General features: G+C 49.3%; 1 protein-coding gene and 1 long non-coding RNA gene across 2 annotated transcripts in view; both read left to right on the top strand.

The window, feature by feature from the left end:
- PXDC1 (PX domain containing 1) overlaps window positions 1–6,941 on the top strand; it is a 30,069-nt gene extending 23,128 nt beyond the window's left edge. Inside the window, exons 4-5 of the mRNA XM_007973818.3 lie at window positions 1,859–1,970; window positions 5,816–6,941. Coding sequence (XP_007972009.1) covers window positions 1,859–1,970; window positions 5,816–5,933 — 230 coding nt within the window. The 3' untranslated portion in view covers window positions 5,934–6,941. The remainder of the gene's footprint in view (window positions 1–1,858; window positions 1,971–5,815) is intronic.
- Window positions 6,942–10,298: 3,357 nt separating this feature from the next.
- On the top strand, window positions 10,299–19,835 carry LOC140708815 (uncharacterized). The gene is made up of 3 exons (XR_012089018.1): window positions 10,299–11,247; window positions 13,567–13,846; window positions 16,901–19,835. It is a non-coding gene; the product is annotated as an uncharacterized lncRNA (long non-coding RNA).

The following is a 19,835-nucleotide window of genomic DNA, read 5'->3' as shown; positions in this document are numbered from 1 at the left end:
CGTAGAGCTCCTTCTCAGCACTTGCAGCCCTACCAGTGGTACAGGGAGGAGGGCAGGGAAGAGCTGAGGACTGATGTCCCCATGAAACACCAGTGGCCCCTTCTCCAGAAAGGCAGGCAGAATTTTAGCAATGACTTGATGAATCTGACTGATGAATCGACATCTTGATCCTATGGGGGGTGAGGAGGAAATGTGTTTTTCTTTCCTCATTTTTGTGTAATTTCCCTAATTCTCTTCATTTGGAAAACAGTTCAAAGAACTGAGAACCAAATACCTAGAAAGATTAAACAGAAAGTGACTTATTTCAGTCACAAAAAAATGCAAATCCATACGCAGGAATAAACCAGTCTAAATTGTGGTAATGTGTAAGAAAAAATAAAGGAAAACAGTCCCCCAAGCAACTGAGGCATCCGATGGGGCAGTGAGCGATGTTCCTGTTGGGTGTGGCGTGCCAGGGGAGAGGAGGGCTGTTGGGAGCTGTGCCCCGAATGGGAATAAGATAATCCCTTGGATTTGAGAAGGCACCAGGAATTTGGAGTATATTTTAGGCATGACTTTCATGATGGGGTACATAGAGGTTCTGATTCAAAAGAACAGATGAAGGTGGTCCTGGTCTTAGAACTGAGGTTCGGAGATGAGCAGTCTCATGGGCAGCTGGAGGACTTTAGTGCCAAGAACTGGCCATGGCTACCAGGTCTCATCTGCCGAGTGAGGGGACGGAAACGTGGCCCCTCAGAAAATACAAACGAATGCTACAGCAGAGAGTCCACCACTCTTGCTTTTTATGCCTAGATGGACCGGATGGCATGATGCGATCCAGGAGTTCATGGGATTTCAGAGTGAGAAGGATCCTCAGAGATTAATACAACTTTGAAATTTTCCATTGGAGGAAACTGAGTCCCAAGGCCATGGAGCTCATTGTTCTGGCTCCTCATCCTCCATTCCAGCCCCTCCAGCCGAGGACAAGTGCAGACTCCCACCCTCTCTAGCTCACGCCATGCAGCCAGTGTGGATGTAGGAAGTCGTTTTTCTTTGTTGGCTTTTCTAAATTACCCAAATCTGTGCTTATTTGGAAAAAAAAAAATCATTTACATAAATCATTACATTTATATGCAGCAAAACAGTGAAAGTCACCCTTTGATTTAAAATGCACACTGAGAAGTAACTCAGGAATGGGCAACCAATACTGTATATTCTCACTTAGAAGTGGGAGCTAAGCTTTGAGGATGCCAAGGCATGGGAATGATATCATGGAGTTTGGGGACGTGGGGTGAGGGATAAAAGATGGATCCACCAAATCTCAGAAATCACCACTAAAGAACTTATCCATGTAACCAAGACCCACCTGTACCCCCAAAACTATTGAAATAAAAATAAAATAAAACACAGACTGATTTCACACAATCAGAACAACAACCAGGCCGTCAATATTGTTACTCCTGTCTCAGCCACAGTGAGAGCTCAGCAAGGTGAGGTACCCTGGGCAGAGCCACGTGTCACTGTGCCACGGATCTGCTCTCACGTGCAGACTCACAGATTCGAGCCCAGTACTCCTTCTTTGTACTCTAGCTTTCAGCCCACAGCAAAGGGCATGTGGAGAGAGAGCTCGGGCAGCCAGAGCATCTTTGTAAGGGGAGAGACCCACAGCAGGCCTGGCTTCTGAGGGGTTGACCTCTTCCCTGACTTTGTGGGGCAGAGCTCTGAATGGGTCTTGGGTGCACAGCATTCTCTTACAGTGTGGAAGCAAGGCACGGGTAACAGGTGGAGGAGAAAGTAGGGATATGGGGGTAAACCCCAAACTCCAAAACCTCAAGCACTGAACCCTCCTGAGAACTCACCTTGTTGCTTTGATTTTCAGAAATCATGAGGTCCAATGGATTTTGTTTAGCAAATACCGAAACAATAGTTATTGACCACAGTATACCAAATGGAAGAGACCAGCACCTGGGCATGGACCCAACAGAGCATTTGTAAGTACGCTGATTGGAATATTGTTTCATAGATTATCCTGAGCCGTTTGTCTTGTGGGATGGGGGCTCAGTGTTCTTACGGAAGGAAGTGGGTACCCAGAGCCACCCAGCAGTTCCTGCCTGCATTTGGACACTGATTTTAAAAGTTTGCCTTTCCTGGAGTCTGGTGAGATCTTGATCAGTAAATCTGTGGAGGACGGAGTTGCTGGCTCTGAGGGGCATTTAGGAGACATTGCAGGGCCAGGGGCCTGGTTTGTGTGGGGCCCTAAAGGGTGTGATGCTGTCTCCAGGGCCAGGAGGGCCACGTGCCTCACACTCAGTGGTCCTGATTCCCTGGGATGGGGACGTTTGCCTCATGGCCGCCTGGCCCTGTGCTGAAGGTGTAGGATGTGTCGGATTACTGAGGCTGGACAGCCAAGGCCACCACTGTCTTCTTCGCTCTTTCTGTCTCTGGTTTGACTGTAACACATGCTCCAGAGAGCCCGACACTGGGGGCACTGTGAGGCGCAGCACCTTAGCCTCGGCTCTTCGCCAGGCGTCTTCATGGTGGATTACAGGGACACCAGGGTCTCCAGACAGCTTGGCCTCTGTTTCCTGACATAGCCAAATCCAGGCTACTTCTTGGCTGTATGAGCTCAGAAAGTTGTTTAAACTTTCCTGACTTCTCTTACCTTCGCGGGACCATTCTCCTGTCTCACCATGGGCTGCGTTGAAGACCACAGATGATGAGTGTAAAACATCCCGCTTGAGAGCCCCGCAGAGGCAGCTCTGGCTGCAGAGTCTCCCTATGGGCCCAGGAATGACATAGCCTGGGGATGGCCCAGGTCTTGCCCCCGCCATTTGCTAGGCCTCCACAGCAGCAGATTGAAACTGGAACTAGGCGGGCCACATGTGCCGAGACCCACATCCGGGCCTGTGGGCTGCAGGGCTGTGACCCTGGCATGAACCTGGGCTCCAGCCGGTGGCCTGGGCCTCCTCTGCTGAATTCCTGCTCCATGACTGAGCATGGCGGGGGGCGGGGGGTGGGGGGTCCCTGTCAGGCTTGTGGGACTGGCTCCTGCTAACACACTCCCACCTTGACCAGTGTGTCTCTCAGGTAGACGGTGCAAGAATCCTTCCCAGTGGAGGGCTCAGGAACTGCTGGTGGCAGAGGCTGTCCCGGTGGGGCCAAGGCCACAGCTTTCCTGACCTGCTTTGCCCCTTTGTGTCCCTTGCCCTGACCCCACTGTACGTAGCTCATTCACTCATTCCCTGTGGGTCCCCCATGCCAACAGGCTGGCACCGTGGAGGTACAAGGCTGGGGTGTAATCACAGATGAAAGAAAGAGGCCTTTTAGCTTGGCAGGGGTAGTTACTGGCCAGGCACTGTCTTGGGGGAGAAGACAGATGGAGACCCTTTCTCATCACAGTTGTGCAGGCTCTGAATCTCCAGTGTTTCCAAGGGGACCCCTTTCTATCTCCAAGAGGCCCTCGGCACCCTGGAATGAGGCCAGATCTAGGAGGCAGATTCAACTGTGAGCAGGCTGGAGCTGAGGAGAAACGCACGAGAGAAGAAAGCCGGGCCAGGGGTGTGGCTCTTGCGGCAGCCCAGGGCTGTGTGTGGACAGGAATGACAGGTCTTGAATAGGCGGCCACCTGCTCCGGGACGCCTGGTTCACAGGGAGAGAGGGCTGAGAAAATCTGCACCATCCCAGGAAAGCCTAACAAAGAAGCGCCTGGGGCTCGGGAGCATTTGGAGGGAGTTCTGACTCGGGCTTGCTGGGCCTCTCTCTGGCTGCTCAGTCTCGGGCAGTGCAGTGGAGTTGGTGATGGTCCAGCTCCAGTGTCTGCAGGGACGATCTGTTACTATACGGCCTCGGCTGTCGGGTGGGGAGTTGACAACAACCAAGGGTGCAGAGAGATCCCGTTGGTAGAACTGGAGGCTTCGCCTCCCTGCGCGGCTGTCCTCCCTGGCACCCGAGGCTGACCATCTGGCCCGAGTCTGTGAGCTCAGTGCTGCCGGGCCCATGGCAGGGCCCCCACAGCAATCTCGGCAGGCTGCCCCCAGTCTGGCCCCAGGGGCAAGTGGGCACCAGTGCCGGGGCCCAGAGACCCTCCTGCACTCAGAAAATGGTTGTATCTGATAGAGATGGGGCCAGTGGGGGCTTCTGGGACTCTGCAGGTGACAGTCTCAGCTGGTGAAGGGATTGCCCGGCTTCTGGGAGGTCATCCAGGGACGAGGCACTGGGCGGTTCTGTGGGGACCTCAGGGAGCCTCAGCCCCGTGACTCTCTTTTCCCTGAGCATCCCAGTCCCCCTCCTTCCTCATGTCCTCAGGGTCATCCTGTGATCTGGGCGGGGAGGACGGGCAGGTGGTGGGACACTGTTTGAGGTGGCGCTGTGGCTCTGCCCCTCGCCTGGCTTGAGCCTTTCAGCACACCCAAGGCTCCCTGTTGGGTTTCCATCCAGCCCTGGTCTGGGGAAGAGATTTCATTCCCTGGGGTGAAGTTGGAGAGCTGCTGTGTCTCCGTGAGCCCCCGTAGCTTTCCCACCCACAGCTAGGGCTCTTCGTGCCACGGCCTCTGTTCCAGCCCCGTGTTGCCAGAACCGTGAGCACAGGGAAGCCGAGGCGGGGGCTGACAACACACCCCAGGCCTGGCCATGGAGTCAGAGGGGAGCCCTCCTCTGCAGCCTCAGCCTTTCTTATCCACACGCCTGAAAGCTGTCTTCACAGCCCCGTGCCTTGAGGTCAGCGGGATACGCACAACGTACTAGGTTTGGGGGAACATGTGCTCACCCTGCCTTGTTGTGTGTCTGGCCAGGGGCCTGGACTGTGTGGTAATCTTGGCCATGGCAAAGCTTTGCAGAAATGGCTGAGTTCCCACAGTTGTCCACTGGCCAGGGCCACCTTCAGGCACTAGGGGTGGCACAGGAGGCAGCCCTGAGGTGACTCCCAGGAGGGCGGGGCGGCCCGTTGCCTCTGTCCACACTCCCAGGCAGCCTGCTGGGTTTGGGCTGATTCATAGGTTGAGGGAGATCCCACAAGCAGCACAGCTCCGTCCCCCTTCCTGGGGAGAATGTCCTTCTTGTGCTTTTTCTTTGTTAGGCGTTTTTAAAGACTTGGAGCCTCTTTTTGTAATGTAGGAGGTCATGCCTGGGCTGCGGAGGGAGTAGAAACAGTTCCAGTGTGTGGGGAGTCAGTATCGCGGGCTTTTCGTCCCCTTATGTTTGGGGTTTGTCTTCTTCCCTTGGTTCTCCACACCCCATGTAAGTCCCCCACATTCGGATGCTTCTCATCTGCCAGAGCCCGAATGAAACACGTTCCCGCATGCAGGCTTCCCCGCTAGAAGGTATCTCTCCCTGTGACCTCCACACGCCTCGCCGGGTCTTCTCCAGCCTCCTGTTCCCTCCGCAGCCTCCTGTGCGTCCATGTGCCATCTCGGCTGTGGTCAGGCTGTGAGCCCATGACCACTCCTCTCTGAGCTGTCCCCAGGGCCCAGCACAAGGCAGGCGCCTCTTCTCTGAGGACGGACCCTGCCTGCCTTGTTCACTGCTGATCCTACAGCCTCTTGTTCGTGCACCTCTCTTGCACAGAACAAGAGGTGCAAATCAGCACTCCGTGAATGAAGGAATGGATGAAGGCCTCGCTAAGGGTTGTCTAAGCAAATACAGACAGCAGTCTCCAAGGCAGGGGAAACCAGAAGCTCCGGCAGTCTCAGAGAAGGAGCCAGCTCACCAGTTAATTTGTAGCCGTGGTTTTTTGCACACTGACTTATGGGCATTGAAAGCCATGCTCACGGGCCTGGCGCATGTTTGGTGTTGATCCCAACAATGAGCCAGCCCTTACTTCTGTTTTCTCTAATTTCAGATTTGAGAATGGCAGTGAGTTTCCCTCAGAGCTGGAGGACGGGGATGACCCAGCAGCCTACGTCACCAACCTGTCGTATTATCACCTGGTGCCCTTCGAGACAGACATTCTGGACTGAACCTCTCTCTCAGGCCTCCTCCGCCTCAGCTGTTCACTGCCAGCTCTGATGCTGTCCGCTGTGCTGGCCCCCATGGTCGCAGCTGCTGCCCCAACCCTGGACCTCCCAGACGTCCCAGGCCCCACGGACGCCAGGAGGCCTGGCTGTCCTGCAGGTGGAGCAGCAGGGGCTCCTAATGGGCCAGGCTGACCGCAGAATCTCCAGCAAGCTGAGGTCATGGCCACAGGGCCTGTGTTCTGAGGGTCCTCACTCCCCGCTTGGTGCCCACAGGGCTGCACACTGCTGGGGCGGGGACAGTTCCTGCAGGGCTCGCTCTCACTGTTACTGCTTCCTGGGAGGTGCATCCTTCCTGGTCAAGTGGCCTGGTGCCCCCCGGCCACCCTGACTCCCCACCATCCCCTCCCGCGGCAAACGCACAAAACGTCTTAAGGGAGATTTTGGCAAGTCGCCCATTCCAGATGCCACAGGCAGGGGATGTTTAGTAATCCAGGATTTCTCTGAGAACTGGGATGTGTGGCTTTTTTTTTTTTTTTTTTTTTTTTTTGCTTTTTATCTTTTATCTGGAAGTTGGCTTTGGGTCAACCCCAGGAGTGTTTGCAGAAGGCCCAGCACAGTGGGGGGTATTAGCCGCAGGGCGGGGAAGGCATTGCTGACCAGATGCCCGTGTGAGCTTGGACTGAGCGCTGGTGCTTCTTCCCAGAGGAAGGGAATTTCTTCCCCGCCTGCCAGGTCTCTGGGCCTTCAGCGCAGGTCCCGGTGCTGCAGCCACACCACCCTGGAGTGCTTGTTGATGGAGTTGCCATAATGAACTTGAAAGGACGGGACTCAAGAGGGAAGCTGGGGCTCCCCTGCCCGCAGGAGAGGATCCCCGTTCTTCAGGCTTCTCTGCTCAGTGTCTACTAACGACCAACATTTGCTAATGTAAATAATGGTAAATTATTGAGAATTCTAATTCTTTTACACAGTCTGTTTTTAATCTATTTTAATTAAATAAAATCTATGACTCTACTTTGGTCTGTCCAAGATGTTTGTGTATAAAGGCATGGTTCTTTCTGTCCCCTGCCTTGGGACAGGGTGGAAACCAAATACTGACTCCTCGGGCCTGGCCCCTCCCTCTCTTCCTGTCACATTCCGTGAGTGAGAAAGTGTGCTCTGTTCTTACCCTAGGGAAACGATCTGCCCAGATTGAAAAATGGACACACAGCTTGTTTTATTTTGGAGGGAGAAGGGGGTTGACTTAGGGTTTGTTTCTTTTCCTCCATTTTTCTTTTTGGCAGCCACAGGAAATCTCTTTGATGGCCCAGCTGCAAAGCACATGGACACTCCTTTGGTTTTGCATTCCCCTCTGCCTTCCAGCTGTGTTGTTTAAACCATCTTGATTTCAAATAGGCTAGTAGGTGGCTTACTCTGGGGTTGACCATTTGCCTTGTTTTTCTTGATACATCAAATTTGGTTCTGTGCAAGGATGAGGCTCCCAGTTTGGTAGCTAAGGTTAGAATTGATCAGCGTGTTCAGTCAATGCCATCTGACTTTCAAGGATTGATCCATGGGCTCGTCTCATCCGTTTCACAGAGCTGCTTCTCCCCAGCCATTTGGTCACTGATGCAGCTTCCTTGGCCACCTCCTTGCTCAGGCTGTGTTCCTCTATCAAGACTCCAATTTGGCTCTCCAACCCCATCCCCTGTTCAGCCTTCACTGAAGAAGTTTTACCGTTCCCAGTCCGTGCGCAATGAGGTCAGCTATCACTGCTCAGTTTAGCTGGTGGTTTTGCCTGCAAGTATGGTCCCAGTATGGCCAGATCTCCTAGTTTTTCAGTAAAAGCTAGAAATCTGACTTCTTGGTGAAATATCCCAATTTTGAGGTGTTGGCAAAAAATACATAAATACGTAAAAATAAACAAAAATAGATTAGGAACTTGACCAAGCAAAAGAATTGTGAATTTTCAGCCTCTAAACTGTCATTTCAGAAAATCGATACCAGAGCAGTTGACGTTCATGTGTGAATTTTCACTCTTGCCCGCACATTCCTCTGGGGACCGGCTTCTCTCCTAATTCACTCTTAGGCTCTTTGTGCTGCTCTGGGAACTAAGAGACCCTTGGCTGCAGTGGCTTGGACACTGCCCTTAGTCACTGACAATTGTGTGAAGGCTGCTGTCATAACCTTCACTTACTACCTTCGGCTCCTGTGAAGTGGTGGGCAATTCAAACAAATTCCTGTTGCCACCTAAGTTTCCCATCTGAAAAGTGCTTTCGGCATACACTGTTTATGGGCTGAGGAATCATCCCTTCTTTGTCTGTTTTGTAATAAATGCACATTTTCATGTATGAGGCCTGCCTAAAGTGAAAAATGCACAATGTAAACATTGCCTAGGCCCGCTTGTGATGATTCCTCCAGAACTGACACTCTCCAGCACTTCCCTTGTTGCGGGGAGGCACACGAGCCTAAGCTACCTGGTAACAGAGCCAACTGTGGGCTCATTCGTAAGCATACAATTCTCATGGCTGTAACATTTATTAATGGAAGTATACTCGGGGGTGCTGGCAGCCAAACTGCCCTGAGAAATGTGTCCTAACCTTCACTAGTTTCTCCTGTTGCGGATAGAACACATTCTTGGCTTTCATTTTAGAAGCATTCTGTCAAATTATAAGCCTTTTTACTGCAACTAAAATTTCTGTCCCGTGTCCTCTGTGCCTTCTGCAGACCAGTATTCTCCTCTAGGCCCAAGGACTTAAAATGCAGACTGTATTATTTTTCAGGATGGCAAGGCCAACAGATGAGGAGGCAGCTGCCATTGAAAAGATACTTTGCTATATAGGCAGATCCCAAGTCGAGGGGGCACATATGCCCTGGGGAACCATGTGAGAAGCACCAGGGTAGGTCAGGAGGCAGAAGGAGCAGGGGAAGGCATAGCAAGAGTCTTTACTGTGGTTTCTGTGGGGAGGAGATAGGGAGGCAGACTAAGCAGTCTTCAAGATTGGCCAGTTTGATAATTTCAGCAGGCTCTGGGCAATAGGGGCTGTACCTAGTCGTCTTCGGTATCTGGTCCTGGGGTGATTAGGGCAGATGGATGGTGGCCCAGAGTGTGGAAGCCAGTAAGGGTGGTTGGATGTGGGCTCTGGATGGATTGGTGTGCCTGTGCCAAGCAAACTAGCAGATGAGTCCTTTATCATCCCTAGGAACTGGCTAATTCCTGGAGGGGCAGTCCAGGGTCAGCAAGACCCCATGATGTCAAAGCATCAAATACAGAAACCAGAAACCATGGTGATGACAGACACCAATCCCAGTGGACCTCTGGTTGATGGAGAGATTTGATTTTATCTTTTGCGGGAACACAGAAAACCAAACGTGGCACGCCCATGTGCTTCATGTCAAAGGCCTTCCAACATGAACAAGGCTATGTGTAGATGTAAATGTTGCTTTTAAAAATTTGAGTGGGTGATATATTTCTGTGGTCCAAAAATTAAAAAGCTTTGAAAGGTTTTGTAGAAAGTATCACTCTGCTTCCTGTCCTTATTCTACCCCTCAAAATTGATTAGTTTCTGGTATATCCTGCCAATATTTCTTCATGCAAATGCCGAACAAATGTAAGCATACACTTTTTAGACAATAGCTGAAAGAATTCCTCTGGAGTCTATATAATTTAGCATTTATGGTCAATAATAACGTGTCTTGAAGCTATATCTGTATCTTCATCTGTTGATCTATCTTGTCTACCTGAAGCACTTCGGAAATAGATGATCTGCTCAAACTTGATGAGTTTTGCTTCTAAAGGGCTTGGCTGATGTGTAGTACATCATATCTTAAGTGTAATTTTATTATGATTCCGGGCAAAGCATTACACTTTCTGTTATTCACTCCTGTCTGTTTTGGGGGTGGAGGTGAGGATAGGGTTGGTGGGGAGGTGGCCAAGGACGGTGAATTTGCCACAGGCCAAGGGGATGCTCTTGGTCTTACAGATAGTAACCTTGAGAGCAAACTTGTCTCCTGCGGGCACACTCATATTAAACAGTCTTGAGGTAGATGTCCAAACACCAAAATAGCTGCCCATGTATATATTTACAATAGAAATAACTGACCCCAAAATCAGAATACTTAGAAATCATGTCCTGTCAGAGTATTTACTCCCTACAAGTGGGAAAAGTCAAATAATGATCTAAATCTGGCTCTGCTAATATAGAAAATGTAATAGAGGGAATTAATTACATTAACGCCACTGGAAATATTATTGTACCAAGACTTTGGAGTTTTCCCAGAAGGCATTTTCACACCAAAAAAAAAAAAAAAAAAAAAAGAAATCAATAAATAAGCAATTTTTAAAAGCGACTATACCATGCTTTTTCTTTCACCCTATGAACAAGTAAAAACTTGACATAGGCAATGAGTGTATTGGAAATCTCTGAGTTGAATGAAGAGACAATAGGAACGAATTCACCCGTGGAAGTCTAAGCCATAGTATCTCTCATGTCAGAGTGGCCTTGCCAATAGTGTGACTGAAATGTTCAGATGTGGGTTAGGAGGGAGGACCCTCTTCCTAGTCTTAAAGAGTCCCAGCTCACCAGGGAAACATTTCTCCAGGAAGAGTGTGATGGTGGGAAGACAGGGCACTTATATTTCCATGCTCTAACTGTGTGCTCTTGGATGGAACTATTATGGTTGACTGCTGGATTAGACACTCAAAGTTGGCTGGGATGGTCTAGATTGCCTCTCCACCAGATGGTGCTTGATGGGCAATGAACAAGTTTGCTTCGGCAATGCTACTGCAGCTGACTGCCCTTCCTCTAACACATTCTTCCTTAGGCACTTCAGTACATTTAGACAGGTCTTACAGCCAAGATTCAAGATCTATTCTTTCTATTCAAAAAGAATTTGAATGCATCATTTATTCTAATCAATTAAGTGTCAATTTTGGAACATAACATACAAATAGCAACCTTTTATTATGATTTTATTTTATTTTTTTAACGACAGGATCTCCCTCTGTCGCCTAGGCTGGAGTGCAATGGCATGATCATGGCTCACTGCAGCCTCGACCTCCTGGACCCAAGTGATCCTCCCAGCCTCTCAAGTAGCTGGGACTACAGGTGTGTGCCACAGTACTCGGCTAATTTTTAAAAAATTTTAATAAAGACAGGGTCTTGCTATGTTGTCCATGCCGGTCTAGAACCCTTGGGCTCAAGCAGTCCTCCTGCCTCAGCCTCCCAAAATGCTGGGTCCGAGAAGAAAGAACAGATCTGGAGGTGGAGATTTGGGAGGATCATAACAGAAGAGGAAATACGTAAAGCCATGAGAATGGACTTGATCACCACAAGAGCAGGTATAGAAAGAAAAAGAGTTCTGAGGACTGAGCCTCAGAGCTCCCCAACATTAAGAGGTGCCAGCAAAGCAGAGTGAGGTACATGTGAGCTTGTGTTACGCAGCAAATGCTAACTGATACAAGGGCTAATTTCCTTCCTATGCAAGGAGCTCCTACTCCTCTTTCTTATTCAAAGAACCCCTATGAATCAGTAAGTAAAATAATAATAAAAGGAGAGTGAGAAGGGCCAGGGAATATGAGAAAAGTGAGGAGAATGAGGAGTCTTGGAAGCCAAATGAAGAAAGTGTTTCAAGGAACAGCCAAGGATCAGTGCATAAGAGATAGTTATTATACATACGATGAGGATGGGAAAAGAATGCCAGGTTTGAACCCAGCGGAAGTCACTGTCGACCTTCACAACAGCAATTTTTAGTGGAGTGGTGAGGGTGGCAAAGACATGATTGGAATTAAAAGGTGTATAGTAAAACTTCTCCTTCTCCCTCCTATCAGTCATCTGCTCATTTACCAGAACCCCTGCCCCCACCCAGGGAACCACTTTTATTAATTTCTTATTTATACATCAAGAGTTTTTTATGCAAATATAAGTATACATGGAAAATATATATTCTCACTCTATACTTTTTTACATAAAAGTTAGCATTTTAAGTATATTTCTCTATACCTTGCTATTTTCCTAAGCTATCCTAAGGCTCTTTCCTATCTGTTCTTAAAGAGCTTCCTCATTCTTGGTTGTCTTCTGTACAATGGTTCTTTATGGACATGCCCTGACCAGTTCCCTGTTGATAGACATGTGGGCTGTCTCCAGTGTTTTATTGTTGATTATACAAACAATTCTTCAGTGAATGACCTTTTCACAATACATGTGTGGATATATTTATAGGGCAATTCTTCCAAAGTGGATTTCTGGGTCCAAGGGTAGATTATAATTTGGTAGATGTTGCAAATTGCCACAGGAGTCATACCAGTTTGCATTCCCATCAGCAACATGTGTGAATACAGTTAAGTCTGTATTGATGGAAAGTGAGATTACTTCAAATATTTTGCCATTGCAAAATAAGAAGCAAAGGATACACTTGAATATGCAAAAATTTCTTATGCATGAGAACATATTTGCAGAATAGAGATCCTGATTGATTTGTAGTGGTTCTTTCTATTGTCACGTGAAAGAAATTAGCCTTTGTATCAGTTAGCTTTTACTGTATGAGACAAGCTCCCAAGTGGATGGCTAAACAGCTGTTTATTCAGCTCCTGGTTCTTTGGGCCTGCAATATGGATTGGGATTAGCTGGGTGGTTCTGCTCTTTGGGGCCAGGCTGGGCTGATCTTGGCTGGGCTTGTTCAGGAACAGCTAGGGTGGGAGTGCTCAGCCGGGTGGTTTTCTTCTTTCTGCTCCATGTGATCAATCAGCCTCCATCTAGCTGGTCTAGGCTTTTTCACAAGGCAACTCATGGTTCAAGAGCAGTCAGAGACCAAACGCCCTTGCACAAGTGCTTTTCAAGCCTCTGCATCACATTTGTACTATCCCATTGGCTGAGGCAAGTCAAGTCCAGTGTCCATGTGGTAAGACACTACCCAAGGGCATGGATACAGGGAGGCATGAACAAATCCGGGTCATTACTACAACCAATCCATGGTGGGCCACAAAGGCCTAATCTTAATTCTCTGTCGTAAGTATTTTGGGTTACCACGCTAGTCCGTTTATTGATAAAGCAAGGGACTGTGCTAGAAGTGGAGATGATCCTTGAAGCAGCTGATCACAACAGTTTCAGTTCTGGAATATGAGCTTCCTTACAGTGAAGCTCTTGCCTTCCGTGGAGAGACCACTCATAATGGTGATGGAGCCATGAGGACTATGCGGAATGTGGAATGGCCTCGCTTTCTGGCTTTAAAAACAAATTTTTATTTTCCAAAGCTGTCTTCTTTCCTTCACTGACCAGGTATCCCTCTGGCATTCCACACAACCCGGCAGGACAGGTTTGATCTCTGCTGATTTCAGCTGCTAACATGTTTCAGTGGAAACAGACCACATCCAAGCCACAGCCTTCAGAATCATGCTGGGACAGTCAGGTGACTGAGGAGAAATTTTGACTCATCGAAAATAGTCTTCTTGACCCTTGTTCTCATCTAATTTATATTTTTCATTTCATAAATGGAGTTGACTTGACTGAGTCAGACCAGGAGCCTGCTATTTTGGGGAGAAAAGTCTATAATAAAATCCATGAAATTAGTCCTCTGAGAGTGTGGGCAGAGAGGTGACAGTGACTGTGCAACCCTTGAGGCATGAGTGTTTCTGTGACGTGATGTTGTCATCCACATGCAGGCCTGAGAAACCAACGAGAGCCCTTGAAAGGGGGCAGGAAGAGGAGGAGAAAGAGAAGTGACTTTTACTGAGCACCTACTGCATTCCAAGCACAGCACAAGGCACTGTGTATACAGAGACACGTAAGATGCTGTCTCAGTCCTGAATAGACATCAGCTAACATGTAAGAAATCCCACAAAAACACAGTATCAAGAAGGCAGAGGAGAAGGCGGAGCAGATAGGGAAGGAGGAAAAATAAACAAACAAAAGGAATTACAGCAAAACAAGGGTAGTGAGAAGGTACGTCAAAGACCAACTACCTGATGGGGCATTGGAGGATTTTCTTAACCACTGTTGAAAGAGGCCTTGACTATTTCAGTCTCTGGTTCGCCTGCAGATAGCATCAACTCACGGAGAGTTTGAGCTTCAAATCCACCCCTGGCTGCAGGGGCAGGATCCACAGCCTGATTATCCCTGAGACTACTCCGCACTTCCAACTCAGATTTGAGAGTTAGAGTTATGTGGCCTGGAAACTTCTTTCTCTAAGCTAAACTCCTTTGACATGTGATTGGCATCCAGACAAGAGCTGAGCAGCTTAAAGTCCCAGGAACTCCTTCAGGGGCCCTTGGATCTTATTAAATGAGATCAGAGCCCTGGTGTGTCCTGCTCAGTGCCAGCATTCCTACTCTGAAAAGACGCCTTGCACACAGAAGGCGAGAAACAACCACGTGTTAAGCGAGTGTATCATTGTGTCTGGAACAGGCTAACGCCTTTCCCAAAGCACTCAGGGTACCCCAGGGAGTCTGAATTTTCTCTGGAAATGACCCCTTCATTCTTTCCCAGCTTGATTTTCAGTAGTCCCGGGCGGCTCTGAGAGGGTATTTGCTCCTCTCCTTCACTGGAATTTCTCCTCCCGCTCACCAGAAAGAAAAGAAGAAAGAATGAGGAAGTGTACATGACAGGTTCTCTGGGTCTGGCTTATTTGTTCAAGGAACACATTTGGGGCCAGCATCCAAGGATAAGGGGTGGCCCTGCCATGCTCCCCTGGGGACCGTGGAGGACAGGGTGTTTAACTTCTGGGCTCATCAGAAGCAAGGTGGCAGTTGAGGTTTGGAAGATCCCAGCTCATCCAATGGGCAGCAGCCAGATGGCAGGAGCTCCCCTACTGAGCAGGTGGGCTGTGGTCTGGATCCCCGGAAGCCACACAGGCCTGGGGGGCACTGGCTCTGCTCTGCCCCTGCCCGGTGCCCATGGGGAGGCTGGACTTCAGACTGGCTTTGCTGGAGCACCTGGGCACCTGATGGGTAGAGCCTGGCCTGGACCCACCTTGTTCTGTGTGGAGCCCTGATGCCCAGCCTTTCTTCTGCCAGGGATCCTGCTCCCATATTTCATGCTGGAGTGTGTGCCCTCTCCAAGCCCACGGCCCCCAGAACCACTGCCCCGTCATCCATCACGTACAATGTGGCATAACCAGGAGCGGGGCTCCTGATGGATTCATCACTTCATATGTTGGGTTTACAAACCTGTACCTCCCTTCTCTCTCTCTCTCTCTCTCTCTCTCTCTGTCTCTCTCTCTCTCTCTCTCTCTGTCTCTCTCTCTGTCTCTCTCTCTCTGTCTGTCTCTCTCTCTCTGTCTCTCCCCCCTCCCCGTCTCTCTGACACACACACACACACACACACACACACACACACACACACACACACACACAGATCTCAGAACCCACACCACCCTTTCTGTGTGGCTGGCTCTATTACAGTGAGCTTAGAAGCCAGTTTTGGAGATGAATTGACTGGAACATCTCTACAAAGTTATATTTTCACAATTTTTTTTAAGAGACAGTGTCTCTCTGTGGCCCAGGCTGGAGTGCACCGTTCACTGCAGCCTTAACCTCCTTGGCTCAAGTGATCTTCCCACCTCAGTCTTCTGAGTAGCTGGGACTACAGGCACATGCCACCATGCGCATCTAACAGGCTTGATTAGAGTTTATCATTGACTTTATTATCTTCTTGATAATTAATCTGAAAAACTGACATTGAGCAGGGCCTAGATTATGGTTTCCCTGGTAGGTTGGCGGGAGTACCCCCAATTCTTTAGCAAGCCTGGCTGTTTTCCTTCTCATACACAAAGTGGTCAAGCCTGCTCTTGGCAACCATGATTGACTGCGTTCACTCCCTTCCCTGATTCTCTCATCCAGGTAGGTCCAAGTGCCATTCTGTTGTTACTTGCTTGCTATTAGTAATTGTTACTATACTTCAGTAGTGAAGTAATTATTGCTGTAATTATTCCCTTATAGTTATGTGCTTATTTATTCATTTTTATTTATTATTATTTTTTTTTTTTGAGACAAAGTTTTGCTCTTGTCGCCCAGGCTGGAGTGCAGTGGTGTGATCTCGGCTCACTGAAACTGCCACCTCCTGGGTTCAAGCTATTCTCCTGCCTCAGCCTCCTGAGTAACTGGGATTACAGTTGCCCGCCACCATGCCCAACTTTTTTGTGTTTTTAGTAGAGACAAGGTTTTACCATGCTGGCCAGGCTGGTCTTGAACTCCTAACCTCAGGTGATTTGCCCGCCTCAGCCTCCCAAAGTTCTGCGATTATAAGCGTGAGCCACCGTGCCTGGCTGATTTTTTGTATTTTTAGTAGAGATGGAGTTTCACCATGTTGGCCAGGCTGGTCGTGAACTCCTGACCTCAGGTGATCCACCTCACCCTCCCAAAGTGCTGGGATTACAGGCGTGAGCCACCGCGCCTGGCCTATAGTTATGCATTAGTAAGTGTCAGAGCTACTGTGGTAAGTCACAAAGGCGGCACTGGAGCACAGTCATTGTACAGTCTTTGGAATCAAACTGACCCAAGTGCAAACCTGGCTAAACCACTAAACAGCCACTCTGAGCCAGTCACATGACCTCTCTGAGCCTCAGTTTACTCAACTGAAGACAGAGAGAATACTTGTCCGGGTCATTATGGGAATTAAATGAGATAAAGGATATAAATCTGTTAGCACAGTGTCTAGGATACGTGGCCCACCAAAGATAGAGCCTGTTACTAGAGATCTATTTTTGGAGCAATCTATATTAGAGTTTGGTCTAGAAAAACTTGTATTTGTTTCCTTACAGATGAAGCAAGCTGTTCATATTAATGTATACCGATTTATATTTCTAAGTGAGTGTAAGAGGGGTTTGCGTGATTCACAGCTCGCGTGTGTGTGACTGGGTTCAGAGGGAAAGGCAGGGCCTGTTCGTTTCTGAGGCTGGAGCAGACCCTGCCCTCCCGTGGGCACCCTGTGCTCGCTGGTGGTGCTGTGAGCTGGACGGGTCATTACTCAGACTCAGTAAGACTTTTCTCATCTCTTCAGGGCTAATTCAGATGAAAACGCTCAGCACGGATCTGAAGAATGTACCGTAGGACCGGGATGGAGAGAAACAGGGTGAAGAAAGCAGCTGAAGATCAGAGTTTGTTTTGAAAGTAACCAGCTTTTGTGCATCACTGTTTACACTTGTGGAAGAAAGGCCCTGGGGCGTGCTGTAGAATTTCAGCCTCCCTGGTGGGTGTTGGTCCTGCTGTCTGTCCCTCTTGGAGGAGCTGAGATGCCGCCTGGCCCCCTCGTCCCCCAGACATAGGCACTCACACGCAGAATGACTTCACAGCCCAGCTCCTCGCTGCCTTTAACTCAGTGAATCTGCTGTCGCACTGTTTGTTGACCTTGAGGTACAAATGCTTGATTGTAGTACAAGGAGTCGTCTCTTCCCTGGGTATTAAAAACATTGTTAGGGGTCAAAATCTCAAACCAAGAGAGCAGGCTCTGATGGTAGGATTGCAGCACTCAGCCTGTGGGCAGAGGAAGGGTGGGGGATCAGTGTCACAATAAAGGAAAATGCCTGGTCCTACCCAGAAGTCAACCCTGAAAATGTTGAACATGGACCCTGAATTGTCTTAGCAAAGCTGTGATGAAATGACAAGCGGACTTGTTAGAATCCAGTTTCCTCTATGAATGGACTTGATGGAAAGCCAAGCATGTGAGGGAAGCCCCCGGCCTACCATACCATCTCCTGCTTGAAGCTTTTGGGAGTTTTCAAGGAGGTGCAGAGATTTTAGTTTCTGGAAAACCACTGGATAGCTGTGATCATGACCTCAAAGTCCATCCTCCTCCACTGTCTTCCTTCTGCTGGAAATTAAAAGGATTTGGGCTTTAAGTCTGAGAGACATGGGTTTAAATTCTCCTTCTGCCTGCATTCAATCACTGGTCTCACAAGCAGGTGTAGGGCAGATACTCTGCATGGGCTCTGGGGCTATAGACAAGTCAGATGAGGGTCCTGACCCTGAGGGGGTTTACATTCTAGCTGGAATGACATGCAATGCAGTGGTTAGTTACAACAGGGATTGCGACCAGGTCAGTGCATGTACTATGGAGAAACCCATGTGGCTGCAGGTCCACGGGGGCTTTCATGAGTGAGTGACTTAACTGAGCACTGAAATGTGGAAGGAGGATAAGCGAGGGGGTGGGACGTACAGAAGAGCAGCCAGAGAGAGAACAGCATGTGCAAAGGCCCTGAGGCAAGAAGGAATCTGGCCCAAGCATGGTGACACTTCAGTTTACTACCTGGTTCCCTATATTGGTCAAGAAGAGTGAGTGAGGCTGGGCACAGTGGCTCAGGCCTGCAATCCCAGCATTTTGGGATGCCAGGGCTGGGGGATGGCTTGAGGCCAGAGGTTTGAGACCAACCTGGGCAACATAGTGGGACCTCCATCTCTATAAAACATTTTTTAAAAGTATCCAAGGGCGGTGATACACATTGTAGTCCTAGCTACTCAGGAGGCTGGAGGATTACTTGAGCCCAGGAGGTCAAGGATGCAGAGACCTATGATTGCACCACTGCACACTGCACTCCAACCTCGGTGACAGTGTGAGACCCTGTCAAAGGAAAAAACAAAAGAGTGCATTGTAAAGAACAAACAATGAGTGTGAAGTGCCACGTTGGCTGGCTCATAATAGGTCTTCTCTTTTGTCCAAGGACTTTGAGTGTCCACCTCCTCCTTATTAAAGCCCTCTCCAACTTTGCTTTTCTTGAAAAAGGTGGAATTTAGATGATTTTGCAGCAGTTGGGATCCAGGAAGCCTGAAGCCCCACATAGCCCAGGACTGGCCTGTGAATGCTAAAGAGGTGGAATTGTGTTATTGAGCAAACGAGTAGGTGGCAGATGGCTACTGCCTCAACAGCTCTTGGTGGGATTGGGTGCCAGGATGTGCGTTTTCCACTGTACCTACCTTTGTCAAAAAATACTGGTTCCTTCCTCACACTGCAAGAACAAGCCACACAACTACAGGATTTCTCAGAGATAGGTCTCCACGGAGCCTTAATTGTTCAAACGGATAGATTAATTATTCAAGCTGATGAATCAGGGGGTGCAGCGCGTGGGTTCACCAGTAAAACAAGAGCCCGCGTGGACAGAGTTTGGCAGAGACAAGACCTCCTGCTCTGCCCAATTTAATTTAACGCATGCCTGGGCGAGGGGTTTCTTCAGTCCTGACTTACCCTTGACTTCCGGGCTGCACTCTGGGTTTCAGGAGTGACTTCTCTAACACCTTCTGGACCAGGAGGAGAAGCATTGTTAGGGCTTGTCCCTGGGGTGTGGCTGGGCTCCGAGGCCAGGCTGTGTTGATATTGAATTGAGGATGGCTCTGCCAAGGTTGCTTTTGTGTTTGCTTCTCGATCGCTCGTTGTGAAATGTGTTCGGTAGTAGTCGTGAAGCGGATCTTCGGCATACATTCTCATCCCAGCAAGGACTGCATGAAATTGAAAATCGGCAGCGCCAAGGAGAGGGAGCCCAGGCTCCAGACCCATGTGGAGTCCTCGGAGATGTCCCACCTGGATGGCGGCAGCAGCCTCTCTGGGGCCTCTGAATGCTCTGCTGCCCCACGTCACCTCCTCACCCTGGCAGAGCCCGGCTCGCTCCGGGGACCCCACTTTCCTTTCACCGCTTCCAGGAGAGGCTGCTAATTTTCCATGTCCTCCAAGGTCTGTGCATTACCACTTGCAGACCAAAAGCTCTCTCCTGCCCAAGCACCAGTATCTCTGAGGCTCCAGCTCCTCCACCCTCCATTCCATCATCCAGGGCCTCATAGTTCCTCATGGTGCCTCCTCACTTGCAGGCATGCTGACAGTGCAGCCTTAGCGCCTCGCGCTCTAGCCCTCCAAACACACTGCCTTCTGCTGGCCTCGGACATGCACTCCCGTGGCCACAAGCTGGATTCTAATGAGATGAAACTGTGCAACCTATAAAAGAATAAAA

The sequence above is a fragment of the Chlorocebus sabaeus genome, chromosome 17 (assembly GCF_047675955.1).
Source record: "Chlorocebus sabaeus isolate Y175 chromosome 17, mChlSab1.0.hap1, whole genome shotgun sequence".
Classification (NCBI taxonomy): Eukaryota; Metazoa; Chordata; class Mammalia; order Primates; family Cercopithecidae; genus Chlorocebus; species Chlorocebus sabaeus.
Note: the sequence above shows the minus strand (reverse complement) of the source record. Positions and strands in the feature narration are given on the sequence as shown.